General features: G+C 41.7%; 1 protein-coding gene across 1 annotated transcript in view; it reads left to right on the plus strand.

Annotated features, from left to right (window-relative positions):
* Positions 1-1,100: 1,100 nt before the first annotated feature.
* The window catches only part of SPEF2 (sperm flagellar and cilia associated 2), an 88,265-nt gene continuing 75,128 nt past the window's right edge, over positions 1,101-14,237 (plus strand). Inside the window, exons 1-6 of the mRNA XM_086770466.1 lie at positions 1,101-1,208; positions 2,004-2,106; positions 8,967-9,204; positions 11,082-11,093; positions 12,662-12,802; positions 13,825-13,904. Of these exons, the coding sequence (XP_086626592.1) occupies positions 1,151-1,208; positions 2,004-2,106; positions 8,967-9,204; positions 11,082-11,093; positions 12,662-12,802; positions 13,825-13,904 (632 nt within the window). The 5' untranslated portion in view covers positions 1,101-1,150. The remainder of the gene's footprint in view (positions 1,209-2,003; positions 2,107-8,966; positions 9,205-11,081; positions 11,094-12,661; positions 12,803-13,824; positions 13,905-14,237) is intronic.

A 14,237-nucleotide genomic window follows, 5' to 3' on the forward strand; every position in this document is an offset into this window, starting at 1 on the left:
GGCCAGTTTAAATTCCCATGGCGTACATTGTATTTTCGTGATGTAGTTCTCTTCTCTATGGTCTACATTTTTGCAACACACTCTTCAAAACGGGGGCACGAAAACTATGCATGATTATTTCAGCGTGATTCTAAACCAAAGATGACCTAACACAAACAAAAGCTGAGCAAAAACCAGTATCAGTGAGGCTTATTTCAAACCAAGCTCGGATCCCCACACTGCCTTACTGCAGGGCCACACGACCAGCTGTACTGGCACTCAAATGCTTCTGAGACTTTTTACACAAACACTGCTGTTGAGAAACATCCCTGCAAATGTGCAGCAAGCATTTAAACTGACAAAGCTTTTTTTTTTTTTTTTTTTGCTGTCCCCTACCCCTTTCATACGGTGCTAACACAGTGATTTGTGCAGTTATGTGAACTGATTTGGGGAAAAATATGCAGGATTAATTTTCTTCTCTTTTTTCTTTTTCCTGCCAGATTGTTCTTCAGGCTGAGGGTCCTCTGCTCTACACCACCTCCACTAGCACGAGAGCAAATTCCACAATGAGCTGCGTACGCTGGGGGTGGAAGGGGGAAGTAGTGATTTAAGCACACACCAAACGAGCAGCGGTGGGGCGGGCAGCTCCCCCACCGCCAGCCGACGCGGGGAGACCTGACAGACAAGGGCAGAGGGTGATCGAGCAGCGGGCTGAACGGCGGGTGGCACCGACCACGTGTGGCCAGAAGGACCCTGTCGCCCCCCGCCACATCCACGAGCTCCCTCGTGCTCAGCCGCCCGGTCCTCAGCCCACGGGCAGCCCGGCCCTCGCCCCCTCAACGCCTGACGGCCCCGCCGCACAGGCTGTTGGGTCGGACAACGGGCCGGTGCGCGCCGCCGCCGCCACGGGCACGCGCCCCTCCCCGCGGCGGGCTCACCTTCCTCCTCGCCTCCCCGCCCCGGCCACACCCGCGACCCCGCCCCCCACCTGCGGCGCATGCGCAGCCCCCTCGGGGCGGCGGGCGCTCGTGGGGGGGTTGGCCGCTGGGGCGAAGGGGGGAGCGCTTTCCCCCCTCCTCATCGCGCATGCGCCGGGCCCCGTCGTCGTGGCAACAGGACGCGGTGTCAGGCGGTTGGGAAGGCCAGGGCCACCGCACCGCCGCCGCCTGCCATGTCGGAGATTTTGTGCGAGTGGCTGAACGAGGAGGTGAAGCTCTCCCGGAGAGTGGGTGAGTGGCGGCCCTGCTGCACTGGGAGGGGACATCGGCTCGCGGGGCTGCGGGCTTGGCTGTCAGCGCGGGGGTCTGCGTCGGGGTCAGGCCCTCGTCCCCCCGAACGGTCGCGGGGGACCCCCGGGGCGAACTCCCGCTGACCTACCGACCCGAACCCTCCCGCTTCCTCGCGTCCAGGCACAACGCCTCCTCGGGTCCATTTTCAATCTTCCTGTGCGAGACAGTGATTTTCGAGGTGAAGTTGATTTTCCTCAAAGCACAAGTGCTCTCAGGAGGTATGAGGCACTCAAGCTTCACCTGCTAATAAGGACTCCGGAGGATAAAAATATTTTAATATGTTTGCAAAGCAGGGCTTTGCTGTGGGTAGCAGGTGGCATGCTAGCTTTGGAGAAGCATTTGTTCTGCAAGAAGGGAGCAACTTTCCATGGAAGAGAAGCACATGAGATCTAGCTTTGTTTACATTTGCTTTTTTTTTTTTTACAGAAAATTTAGTAATTATCATTTACAGATATCGCCATGATCTTAAAGACAATTATGACAATGTTTACTTTTATCACTGAAAATGAGAATTAAATGACTACCTGAATCTTATGTTGCAAAATAACTACATTGAAAGATTTATTTGTGACTTGAAAACTAGTTCCTGCTAGATTAATCTCCTAAAATTTCTTTGAATTATTTAATAAAGTTTGGACTTAATTTTGTTATAAAAATAATAATGAGTTGCATTAGTTGTATTAATCCTTTTAATTATTTATTTTTTTTAAACAAACAACAAAAACCCCAACTTAGTTCCAGGGTCATTTTCGGAAGAATTTTCTACTGGCTACCTCCTAGGAGAACTTCTACACAAACACGGTCTTCAGGATGACTTTAATCAATTTTCACAGAGCAGGTTAGTACATATGGATATCAAGTCAACAAGTCTCTTACAGAAATTAGACAAAATAATTATTTTTCAGTTAGGATTTGCTAATGCAGAGTGGGAAAGATCTAGACCTTATCAAGATCTGATACATTTATCAATAAGTCAAAAGCTACTTGTATTTGACGCACAGATTAGCTTTATATTTTCAGAGAGATTGATCATACTGCTTCTGGAAAATTATGCATTTGGGTTGTAACTAAGGTAGTTACAGTAGCAGGCTAGACCAAAAGTCCAACAAGCCCTTCAAGGATGTCTCTCGTACTGGAATACTGACACTGTCCCTGTGGGCTGGGTAAAGCCAGGAATCCAGAGGGCTGGTGTGGTAGTGACCAATCCATTTTCACTAAAATGAAAATGGTAGAGATGCACTGTGTGGCTCTGAGTTAAGTTCTGGTGGAATACCCCAGTTTACCTGTAAACTGAGGTAATATCCACAATGAAGAAGAAAAAAAAAACAAGGAAGTTGAAAAATCTACAGATTTTATGATGCAATTCATGGGGTTCCTTGGCTTACCCTCCATTTTGACAACAGGTAGGCCTCACTGCACGTGTGAATCAAGTGTGCCAAGCTGTACATCCTCTTCCTGTTTCTTCTGAACCTCTTTTTCATGTTCTTTGCACTTCTTATTTATTTATACTCTTTCTTCAATTCTGGTGGTAAAGTGGAAGGGCTCAATAGGGAGTGGATAGATTCTACAGGTCAACAAGTGGTTGTGCGGCTGCTGGCTACAGAAAAGATTTGGTTTTTACAGTCATGGGATCTTCTTTGAAGAAAGAGGACTGCTAGGAAGAGATGGGATCCACCTGACTAAGTTGGGTAAAAGGATCTTTGCCAACAGGCTACTGAAACTGATGAGGATAGTTTTTGGAATGATGGGATGGGGAGATCATGACTCTCAAACAAGTGAGGAAGTGATGGCCTAGACTGGCAAGCAAGAGGTGAAGGTGATGTGAATAAGAGAGACAAAACAATGTAGAAGGCTGCCCCCCCAAATGTATGTACACAATTAAGGAAATGCTGAAAACACAGCATTATGGGAGAGGCACTTGCACTCTTTTCTGGGAAATCAACACAACTGGCTGCCTCTCTGAGGTGCTTGTATATGGAGAACAAAGAGGAGGAAGGAGAGGCTTGTGTGCAGTTGCAGAACTATGTTATCATTGGAATCACCGAGAGGCAGTGGGATAGCTCGCACAACTGGAGTGCTGCCATGGCTGGATATAGGCTCTTTAGGAAGGACAGGCCAGGAAGGCGAGGAGAAGGAGTTGCCCTTAATGTGAGAGAGCAGAGAAAATGCATGGAGCTCCTCCTTGGGATGAATCATTAATTAGTTAAGATCTTATGGGTTAAGATGAGAGGAAAGACTAACCTGTGATGTTGTGGTGACTGTTTGCCACAGACTGCTTGAGCAGGAAAAAGTATATAAGGTTTTCTTGAGACAACTGGAAGAATTCTCATTTTCACATACCTCAGCCTGAATGGGAAACATTAACCAGGTTGGTATTTGCTGGAAGAGCAAAACCACCAGGTACAAACAATCTAGGAGGTTACTGAAGTGCATTGATCATAGCTTCCTGAGACACGCGATTGAGAACCTGAAGAAGGGAGATGTTCTGCTAAACCTAGTACGTACAAACAAGGAAGGTCGGAGGCAACATTGACTGCACTGAGCATGAGATGGTAGAGTTCATGATCTTGACAGGAATGAACAAGCTCAACAGCAGCATCACAACTTCAGAAGAGGAAATTTTGGCTTGTTCAGGGATCTGCTTGGAAGAATCTTATGTAAAATGATCCTGGAGAGAAGGTGCAGGAGAGCTGATTTTTTTTTTTTTTTTTTTTTTCCTCAACGATCACCTCCACCAAGCTCAAGAATATTCCATCTCAATGTGTTGACGTGGAAGTAACGGACACTGCTGACGACCAATATGATCAAGCAAATGCCGATTTATTGTTGATACATCCCGGTTAATATAGCCCTTCTAATTCCGTATCATGCGCAAGCTCTCTACTAATTGGTTAACTATATCATGCACGCGCTCCTAGCTAAAATATGATTGGTTAAGTCTCTTTGTTCACGCGCACGGCTCTCTCCACCTGCACCCTGTATCACGTTCAGCCCCCAGTCACGTATGCCAGCTGTTTTCCTTCTTCTCAAGGTTGCTTCGTTTACTTTCTCACAGGAAGCTTCATTACTTTCTCACAGGCGGCCTCATTATTTTCTCACAGGTGGCTTCAGTACTTTCTTACAGGCAGCTTCAGTACTTTCTCACAAGCGGCTTCAGTGATGTCCTTGAGGCCTGCTGCTCACAAACATAACAATTCCATTCGGTCTGGATTGTTCACTAAGTGCCCCTGGTACTCCAGGTATCCAACATCAATGTGATGCCTGAGCACAGGCAGCAGGAGGTGTGAATGGATGGATAAGGTGCTACTGACAAAATTCAAACACAAAAAGGAAGCATAGAAGATGTGGAAGCAGGGTCAGGTGACCCAGGAGGAACACAGAGACACTGAGTGTGCAGGGATGGCTTTATGAAAGCCAGCGCCCATTCAGAGTCAAAACTGGTGAGGGACATAGAGGGAAATTGTAAGAGCTTTTCAGGAATCTCCATGGCAAAAGGAAGGCTAAAGAAAACATGAACATACTGGTGACTGGAGCAGAGGACCCAGTGAAAAAAAACCCATGCAAAAGGATGAAGTACTTAGTGCCTTCCCAGTCTTGCTCTCTACTGGTAAAACTTGCACTCAGGAATCCAAAGCCCTTGAGACTAGCAGAAAAGTCTGCAGCAAGAAAAGCTTAGCCCTGGTGGAGAAGGATCAGCTTCAGGAATATTTAAATAAACCAGAAATACACAAGTTTGTGGGACCTGATGGCATATACCCACACATGCTGAGGCAGCTGGCCAATGTCATTGCTAGGCCACTCTCAATAATCTTTGAAAGGTCACAGTGACTGGGGAGATTCCCTGGGATTGGAAGAATGCAACTGTGTCGTAGTTCAGCTCCGCTCAGGACAAAGCTACACAGTCTCTCACTCACTCTCCCCACCCTCTGAGAGAACAGGGGAGAGAAAATAAAACAAAAAGCTCCAGGTTTGAGATAAGGACAGGGAGAAATCATTCAAGTTCCTGTTATGGGCAAAACAGACTTGATTTGGTGAAAACTGTTTCCATTTATTAATAACAAAACCAAAGCAGGATTATGAGAGAGAAAAAGAAATCAACTCAACTTTTCCTCTCACCCCTCCCCTTTTCCCAGGCTTGACTTCATTCTGAGTTATCTCCACCTTCTTTCCTCCCCAAGCAACACAGGCCGGAATAGGGAATGGGGCTGTGGTCAGTTCATCACATGTTGTTTTCTGCCACTCCTTCCTTGGATGAAGAATTCCTTACATTCTTCCCCTGCTCCAGTGTGGGGTCCCTCCCATGGGCTACAGTCCTTCACAAACTGCCCCAAAGCTGGCCCTCCACGGGCCACAGCCTCCTTCAGGCATCCACCTGCCCTGGCGTGGGGTCCTCCCCGGGCTGCAGGTGGATCTCTGCTCCTCCGTGGGCCTCCATGGGCTGCAGGGGCACAGCCGGCCTCACCATGGGCTGCACCACGGGCTGCAGGGGAATCTCTGCCGGGAGCAGCGTTACTGCTGTCCCTCCTTCTGCACTGACCTTGGCGTCTGCAGCCGTTCCTCTCACCAGAAATTCTTCACAATGGGCTCAGGCAGACGCCTCTCAGGTTCTCTTCACATCTCCTCTCCTCTCCACTTCTTGCAGCCGGACTGAGTTGGCCCCAGATGGCTGCCTGGCGGGAGGCCAGAGGGTGAGGCCTGCAAGGCCCACAGGGCTCATGCCTCCCCGTCTCTGCCCTCACTTCTACTTCTTCTTTATTTTATTTTCCTCTTCTTAAATATATTACCACAGAGGCACTATCACTGTTGCCAGTCAGCTTGGCCCTGTCCAGTGGTGGGTCTGCCCTAGACCTGGCCAGGTACACTGGACAAAGGAGAAACTTCTAGCAGCTTCTTGCAGAAGCTGACACTGTAGCCCATCCCCGCTACACAAAACCAGCACAAACTGTCATTCGTCTCTTCAAGGAAAAGCAAGAAGCAGGAACTGGTGATGTACAAGCCCATCAGCCTCACCTCAGTCCCTAGGAACTGATGGAGCAAACAAGCATGGAAACCGTCTCCAAGCATATTAAGGGCAAGATGATGACTGGGAGTTGTCAGCATGAATTTAGGAAGGGGAAATCATGCCTGGCTAACCTGACAGCCTTCTACAACAAGGTGGCAGGCTCAATGGTTAAGAGAAGATCAGCATATTCTGTTTGTCTTGATTTTGGATGCTGTCTTCCTTAACATCTTCATAGACAAACTGATCAAGTACAGAGAAGGTAAGTGTACACTGATATGGACTGAAATCTGGCTTAACTGCCAGACTGAAGGGGTTCTGATCAACAGTGTGAAGTGCAGCTGAGAGCCAGTGATTAGTGGTGTAGCCCCAGGGCTGACTCTCAGGCCATTTCTGTTTAACATCTTCGTTAATGATCTGCTTGGTGAGACAAAATACAACCCTCAGCAAGTCTGCAGACAGTGCAAAACTGGAAGGAGTGGTTGATACACAAACAGTTGTGCTGCCATTCAGAGGCTCCTTGATGGGCTGAAGAAGAGGGCTGACAAGAATCTCATGAATTTCAGCAAAGAGAAATGCAAAATTCTGCATCTGCAGAGAAAAACCCTATACCTTAGTACTAGCCAACCAACTATCTTGACAGCAGCTTTGCAGAGAAGGGCTTGGAGGCCCTGGAGAACAAGTTGACCATGAGCCAACAGTGTGCCCTTCCAGCAAAGAAGGTCAAGAGCATCCTGGACTACGTTAAGAAGATATGGCCCTGGTGAGACTGTATCTAGGCTGCTGTGTCCAGTTCAGGACTCCCTGAAAGAATGTGGATGTGGATGTATTGGAGCAGGTACAGAGAAAGGCCCTGATGAATACTCAGGTCTTCGAGTATCTGACATATGAGAGGGAGGGGGACTGTACATGGTATTCTTTACCATGGCACTCCATGGCTTTGTAAAGAGAATTTGATGTTTTCAGCTTTCTTCATTATTTCCTGTTCTAATAATTACTGACATTAATCCTTTGAAAACTATTGAGAATTGATGCAATATTTTCTCAATTCAAAGGTGTTTCTCCTGCACATTAAAAACAATTGTTACAGTGCAATAGGCATTGTACAGTTCTGGAATCCCTCAAGAACCTGTGCCTGCCTAATCTTAATATCTATAAAGTAATACTTTTAAAATTTGGAATGTGCTATTAAGGAAAATTCTGTTATTCACAGATCATTTGGTAAGGTGGAGTCACTTTAATGTGTTTTAGCACAGCCCAAAGCAAGATCATGCCTGTTGGCGTGATGGTGGGAGAAATGTAGATTCCTTTTTTTTTTGGATGAGTAACTGTAATCTAGAAGACACTAACAGAAAAGAATGTGGAATCATTGTGACTAACTAGTCAAGACCTACTTAGCTATATTAGCTGCTTATGTTACACAGCTGGACATGTAAGCAAGGGAATAATTGAGAAAGTGATACTATTTTAAAAGGAATACAACTGGAAAAGTTTTTCCAGTTTCGCTGTCCATACATGACAAATGAAATATTCTAATTTTCCCTGAACTCTTACAATGATCTTGAAATAAGATTTACATTTTTGGATTATGAGGCAGGTTTAAGAAATTCCATCTGATTTTAATACAGAATAAAAAGTTAAGTTAAGGTGTTATCACTGCAGTTTCTCCATGCATGTGAGGTGATTTCTGACAATAGGACTCACCTTAATCTTGAATCAATGGCATAAAAGTGTTCATTAGTTGTAAGCTGCAGTAGTGTATAATTGTGTAAGAAACAAGGCATCAGAAATTATAGTAAGAATAACGAGCTCCTGGACAGTTTCAACTAGGAATAAGGTGAACACTGTCACCAGAAGGTCTTAAGTTAAAATTGGACATTTTTGTAGAAATGATGTAGCTTGGCTGATCTCAGAAGCTTATTGGTTCATGTGAAGGAACTGTTGTGAACTCAAGTGATAGAGCAGTATAGAAAGCATGACATTCTGACTTAGCTTGAAGTTATGGATTTATTGGATGAAATTTGATGTGTTAATCGTGATACATTGATAATTTATTGTTATTAGTGCTTTGCCTGTATGTCTACAGATCTTGAATGCTTCTACAGGAGAATCTATGTATCAAGAGTAACATTAATCTGCAATATGCTAATTCAGTTTTGAACGTGAATTTTGCTCATTGAGAGCACAGTCTTTGTTTTCAACACTACTCCAACCCATGCATTCATTTCTTTTTACTGGGAAAAAATATGACAAGGTGTTGTGAGGGTTAATAGATTGTATAGGCTTTTAAAATAATATCCTATATTTTGGCTGGTTAGAGCTCAAATGGATTGATACAGCCAATATAGAAACTTCATTTTAATTCTTTGAACTTTTTGTGGATGGTATATGATTACCTGTAATTGAGGATAAGCTTTTACTGTCAGGTGCACTTTATGTGTGCATGTATCAAGATTTATATAACCCAGTGTGGTCTCTGTTTTTCGCAAAAGTTGTGCCTGGTAGACCAATGCACCTACATGCACTGCAGTGTAAAACCTAAGCCAAAGTGTGTACCACATTACTTTAAGGAAGTTCTCTGTGTTTCTTTTCATGCTTGTATCTTGGTATGAGATAAATGTCATGACCATGCTTATTGCAGCAAGTTGGAATTGAAAATAAGTTTATGTTCTGATTTGTTGTTGTTTTTAATCATATAGGGCTGCAAATGCAAAACTTAACAATTTTACTCGCCTGGAGCCCACACTTCACCTCCTTGGTGTACAGTTTAATGAGAATGTGGCCCAAGACATAATGACAGGACAGCATGGGGCTGCAACGAAGCTTTTATATGAATTGTATATTGCTTTAGGAAAAAAGAGAAAAGCAAAGCTCACTGGAGTAGCCATGGAAACAATGAGACCTCCAGCAACTGCAAAGCTTCAGTCTATTGAAAGTGTTTTGTATCGAGAGGTAAATAGCTATATCCATTTTGTATAAATACATAAGAAAAAAGGTAGCATACCTGCACATCTCAAGCATGTCACATACTTCCCCTCCCAACTTTTTAATCTCTTATTCAAAATCCAATACTTCTGTGGAAAAGGAGCAGTCATGTGCTATGTCTTAGGCATAGACAATAAGATTACAGTATTTATCTGTGACTCATGAGGATCATGATCATCTGTGATTAGCGTTCCTTTGTTTTAGCTCATTCTGTGTCACCTCTCCTATTTTTAAACTTTGTCCAGACTTCAAATACATATAGAAACAAAGGCTAGTAGTTGTTCAGCAATTGCCATCTTACTCATTTGGTCAGTACAGATTGCAGACTGCATTGCAGTCTAGGTATCAACCTAGACTGATTTCCCCTCCAGGAAACTTACTTAAAACTGTGTTGAGCTTTATGCCATAGTGGTTTGATTCCTTCTGTTGCATATCTCTCCATATATTTATACTACGCTCCAGCCTACAATAACCATATGCTGAATAATCCGAAGAGGAAAAATCAAAGAGGAAGTCAGTATTGATGTAGTAGATTGTGTTAAGGATATTCTTCTTGTCTTCGGCAGAAACTTTCAGCATGTGCAGGCCATAATTATATCAGGCTGAACAATCTTTAAGAAGCTATGTATCGTGAATCAAATTGAGCTGGGTGAAATTTCACATTTTTTTCTGGCATGCTTTCTGAAAAATAGTCTACAAGCAGAACGTTTACGAACAAGAGCAAGGGTAGTACCAAACAGTTGAAAAATCCTTTCACCTATATATGGATAGCTTAAAGAAGATAAAGCAACTAAGAGTAGCTCCTGTCAATAAATATATTCAGAATGACATTTGAATTGTACAATAGTTGAGGTTGAAAGTGGCCTCTGGAAGTTATTTAATCCATACCCCTGCTCTAAGCAAAGTCAGCTAGGGCAAGTTGCTCAGGACCTTGTTCAGTTGGGTTTTGAATATCTCCAAAGACTGAAACTTCACAGCCTGTCTGGGCAAATTATCACCCTTTCAGTAATTATCTATTGTTATATTTAAGTGGAATTACCTGCATTTTGGTTTGAATATAATAGAATAGTTCAGTTGGAAGGGACCTACGAGGATCATCTAGTCCAACTGTCTGAGCACTTCAGGGCTGAGCAAAAGTTAAAGCGTATAAATAAGGGCCTTTTCCAAATGCCTCTTGAACACTGTTAGGCATGGGGCACTGACTGCCTCTCTAGGAAGCCTTTTCCAGTGTTTGACCAAGCTCTTGGTAAAGAAATGTTTCCTAATGTTAAGTTTGAACCTCCACTGACACAACTTTGAATCATTCCCACATGTCCTGTCACTGAATATCAGGGAGAAGAGCTCAGCACCTCCCTCTCTACTTTCCCTCCCTAGGAAGCTGTAGAGAGCAATGAGGTCGCCCCTCAGCCTCCTTCTCTCCAAACTAAATAAAGTTTGGCATTGTTTGAATTCAAACCTGCATGTTCTTTTCGATGAAGCTAGTCTTGTTTTTCTGAAAAAATACTCCACTATGTTTAGATCTTGTTCTGTGTACATTAACACAGAAAACAGAGTTTTAAATTATTATTACAAAATAACCATATTTAAATATGTTTCTTACTGTTTCTGACTCTTCATTGCGTGATGTTTAATTTTAGCGTTTGAAAACTTTAACACCACGTCAGGTTGATTTGCAACTACAGCAGATTTCAGAGCATTTTGAAAAAAAATCTAAGGCAATAGAAGATAAAATTGCTCGTATACGTATTGCAGAACAACAGAAAGTTCAGAAGCTCCAAGAGAGACAAAGAGCCCAAGACATTGAAAAGGTGAGTATTTACTTTTTATAGACTTCTGAAGAAGTATTTTCTTAACATCGTGTACATAATGACTTAGTTAAAGCCAGTGTGAATGCTTGTTAATTCTGTACTATACAGTCATGTTTATACAAAAACAAAGAGAAGCAGTATGCATGGCAATCATTAATATGTAGATATAAAGCCAGTATACTGTTATAAGACCCTTAAAAACATTTATATTTAAAAATCATTTAATATTACATTAAGAGTATTTCCATATTGCCGTGCATGGAAAATATTTATGATTTGAAGACAAGGTGTATATTTTACAACTGTAGATGTTTAAGTGTCCTTGTAAAAGAGGTTTGTGACATTCTTCATTTGTGAAGAAAAGATGAAGCATTGTTCAAAAGCAGGAAAAAGACATAAGGAAGGAGACTATAGTGGGTGTGGCTTCAGAGCATCTTGTAGCTCTGTATAGCTGTTCTGATAAAGTAAAAAAGAGGAACTAATTTCTTAAGATATGAGAACACTCATCCAAAGTGCAGCCTGTAGTTTATATAGAGGAACTGGCCACCTATCCAAGGGGTGTTGAACCATAATGAAAATTAAGTTGGCTAGTTTGAGATGCTTTTTGTATGGCTAATTAAGGGGAGAGAGTCTTCTTGCGGTTATTTAGCCGTTCTATTGCCACAGCATGAACAAGAATGAAAAAAAAAAAACCCTTCATGTATCTAGAAAAGAAAATACAAGCAGTACCTAAAATATTTTCAAAATAAAATTGTAAAATACAATTTTTTATGTCTTATTTGATATCTACATATTTATTTTTACATTTTCTTTGACTCTCTGTAAAAAAAAAACCCTTTTTTTCCACTCAATTCCACCTTTGACTGCATGTATCTGTAGTGTACTTTAACTAATGTAATTTAAATGTTTGTTACTTCTTGATCATCTGAGACTCATTGTCCAGTGCTAATAGTACCTATCAGTATTCTCAATTTCCGTACCAGGAAACTGGTATTCTCAGTTTCTGTGCTGAATTCTGACCTGAAACAGGTACCATACTAGAGCTAGAATGTAATACAAGCCCTGAACTGCCTATTAGGCACTGAACACAAATTGTTTTTCTTTACAGATGTGCTTCTATTGCACACTATTTGTTAATGTGGGCATAGCGTATATAGACGTACCATTTTCTGATAATGGTACTGAAAAAAAATATTTCTTCATCCTCAAATATTGAGAACATACATTAGCATATTGCTAAGCTGTCCAACTATTCAGAATGTAGAATGATACTTTAATTTCAAGTGCATTTTACAACATCTATTTCTTGTTATTAAAATGGTAATTTATGATACAGTGGCTGAGAATATTCTTAAGACAAGGTTTAATTGTGAAGAAAAGACAAATAATTTTTTGCTTTCATGGTGTTTTAGTGATCCACTTTAAAAAAAGTCATTTGCTCAAGCCTGGAGCCCGATATGCTCTTTTACTTTCTTCCCAGAAGATCTTTATCCTTGTGGCTTAATTATATTTACTTCATAGATGTATAGGTAGTATATTAGGATCATGTGGTGTACTTTGTTTCAACTCAAGTATCTGAACACATGATGTTGAATATTCAGCATCGCATAGGAAGAAGGAGACAAAATGAAATAATGGCCAGGATTCAAGCAGCCGTTGTACAGGTTCCAAAGCCACCACCAAGCCGCACCATAAAAGCTATTGAAGCGAGAACATTCTTAAAGAAGAAAAGAGAAGCAGAGGTAACTATCACCTGTATTATTTTGTTAATTATATGAACTTGCAAAACATAGGATGTTCTGGAAGCATTTACACTTACAAATACTGTACTTGTGCCATCAAAAATTTGCTGATGTAACTATTAAAATGATACAGCGGACTCAACCAGTGAAAGTTTGGCTAAGTATTATTATGATTCTGCATTTATTACTTAGGAAAAAATTGTTTTGACATAAGAGAAAGTTCTTATTGAATAAATATAATAGGTAGGTACTAATTTAATTGCTGACAGTATTCTAGCTTCTAGTCTACTGAGTAGAATATGTGAAATGAAACCATTAGTATTTCGTACTCGTTTGTGCACAATGAAGTTTTGCACCATAATGTATGAACTCTTCTGTAACACACTATAAAACTGTCTGCTTTATCAAAAATGTTAGTAACAGCTGAAACTGACGGTAGTCTCAAATCAAGTCAAGAGATGGTCGTAATACAGCAGTCAAAAAAAAGTATTCCATATTATCTGGTGCTGAAGAGTACTTGGATTGTAATCTTACAGTTCATGGATCGTATTGTCATCAGGAGTCCAAATATTACCACTTTTTTCAACTGTACAACTGAGGTAGATGCTTTTAAAGGTAGAGTGTAGGAACACAGTTGCTTCAGTAACTATAAGGAATGAATTCAACCTAGTAAATCTAAAGCAGGTCATAGCCCAGAATATGTTTTTTTTCATATCCCTGAATGGTGGGATGCTAGAGTCCTATGTAAAATAAGAATTATCCTGCAGAATGAACAGCTGCAAAAATGTAGGATTTTCTGTCTGGTGGACATAGGTACAGCGAAGAAAAGGAGGGAGGGAAGGAAATGAAGGGTAGAAGAAGGATATAGTCTTGCTTTTTTTATTGATCTATCTGATGCTTAATATATTTTCTGTTATATTAACATGACATAAAAATAATTCCTTAACACTTACTTTGTTGAAGCTTCTTTATGATGCTTTGTGAAGAGGAAAGAAATACTAAATTTTATGTTATTCTTTCAGGACACATACAAGGCGATTAAAAAGTTTGAGAATTCTATGGCAGGAAATGCCTCCGAAGTACACAGCCAAGTCACTGACAGGTAATATTTGGACATTAGATTGTTAAGCTTAGGCAGGATCCTACCTTAGGTGCCTACCATCTATGTAGACATCTAGTTGAAGAAAATGTTATAGCTTGTTTAGCTTAAACTGTGATTTTTCTTTGAGTGACTGCCCCACAAGGACTGCAAATATGCCAGCTATCCTACAGGGTTTTTTTTACCTTACCTATAGTTGTAGAAGGATGACTCAAGCTTCCTTCTCTCCTTTTTGCTGTATATGCAGCAACAAAGGCCACAAAGGGCATCTCTTCTCTGTTCATTTCAGCCATTAAGTCTGTAGGCTCAGTTAGACTTGCAGAGAGGAGAGAATGG

Source organism: Chlamydotis macqueenii, chromosome Z, assembly GCF_036417535.1.
Source record: "Chlamydotis macqueenii isolate bChlMac1 chromosome Z, bChlMac1.mat, whole genome shotgun sequence".
NCBI lineage: Eukaryota > Metazoa > Chordata > Aves > Otidiformes > Otididae > Chlamydotis > Chlamydotis macqueenii.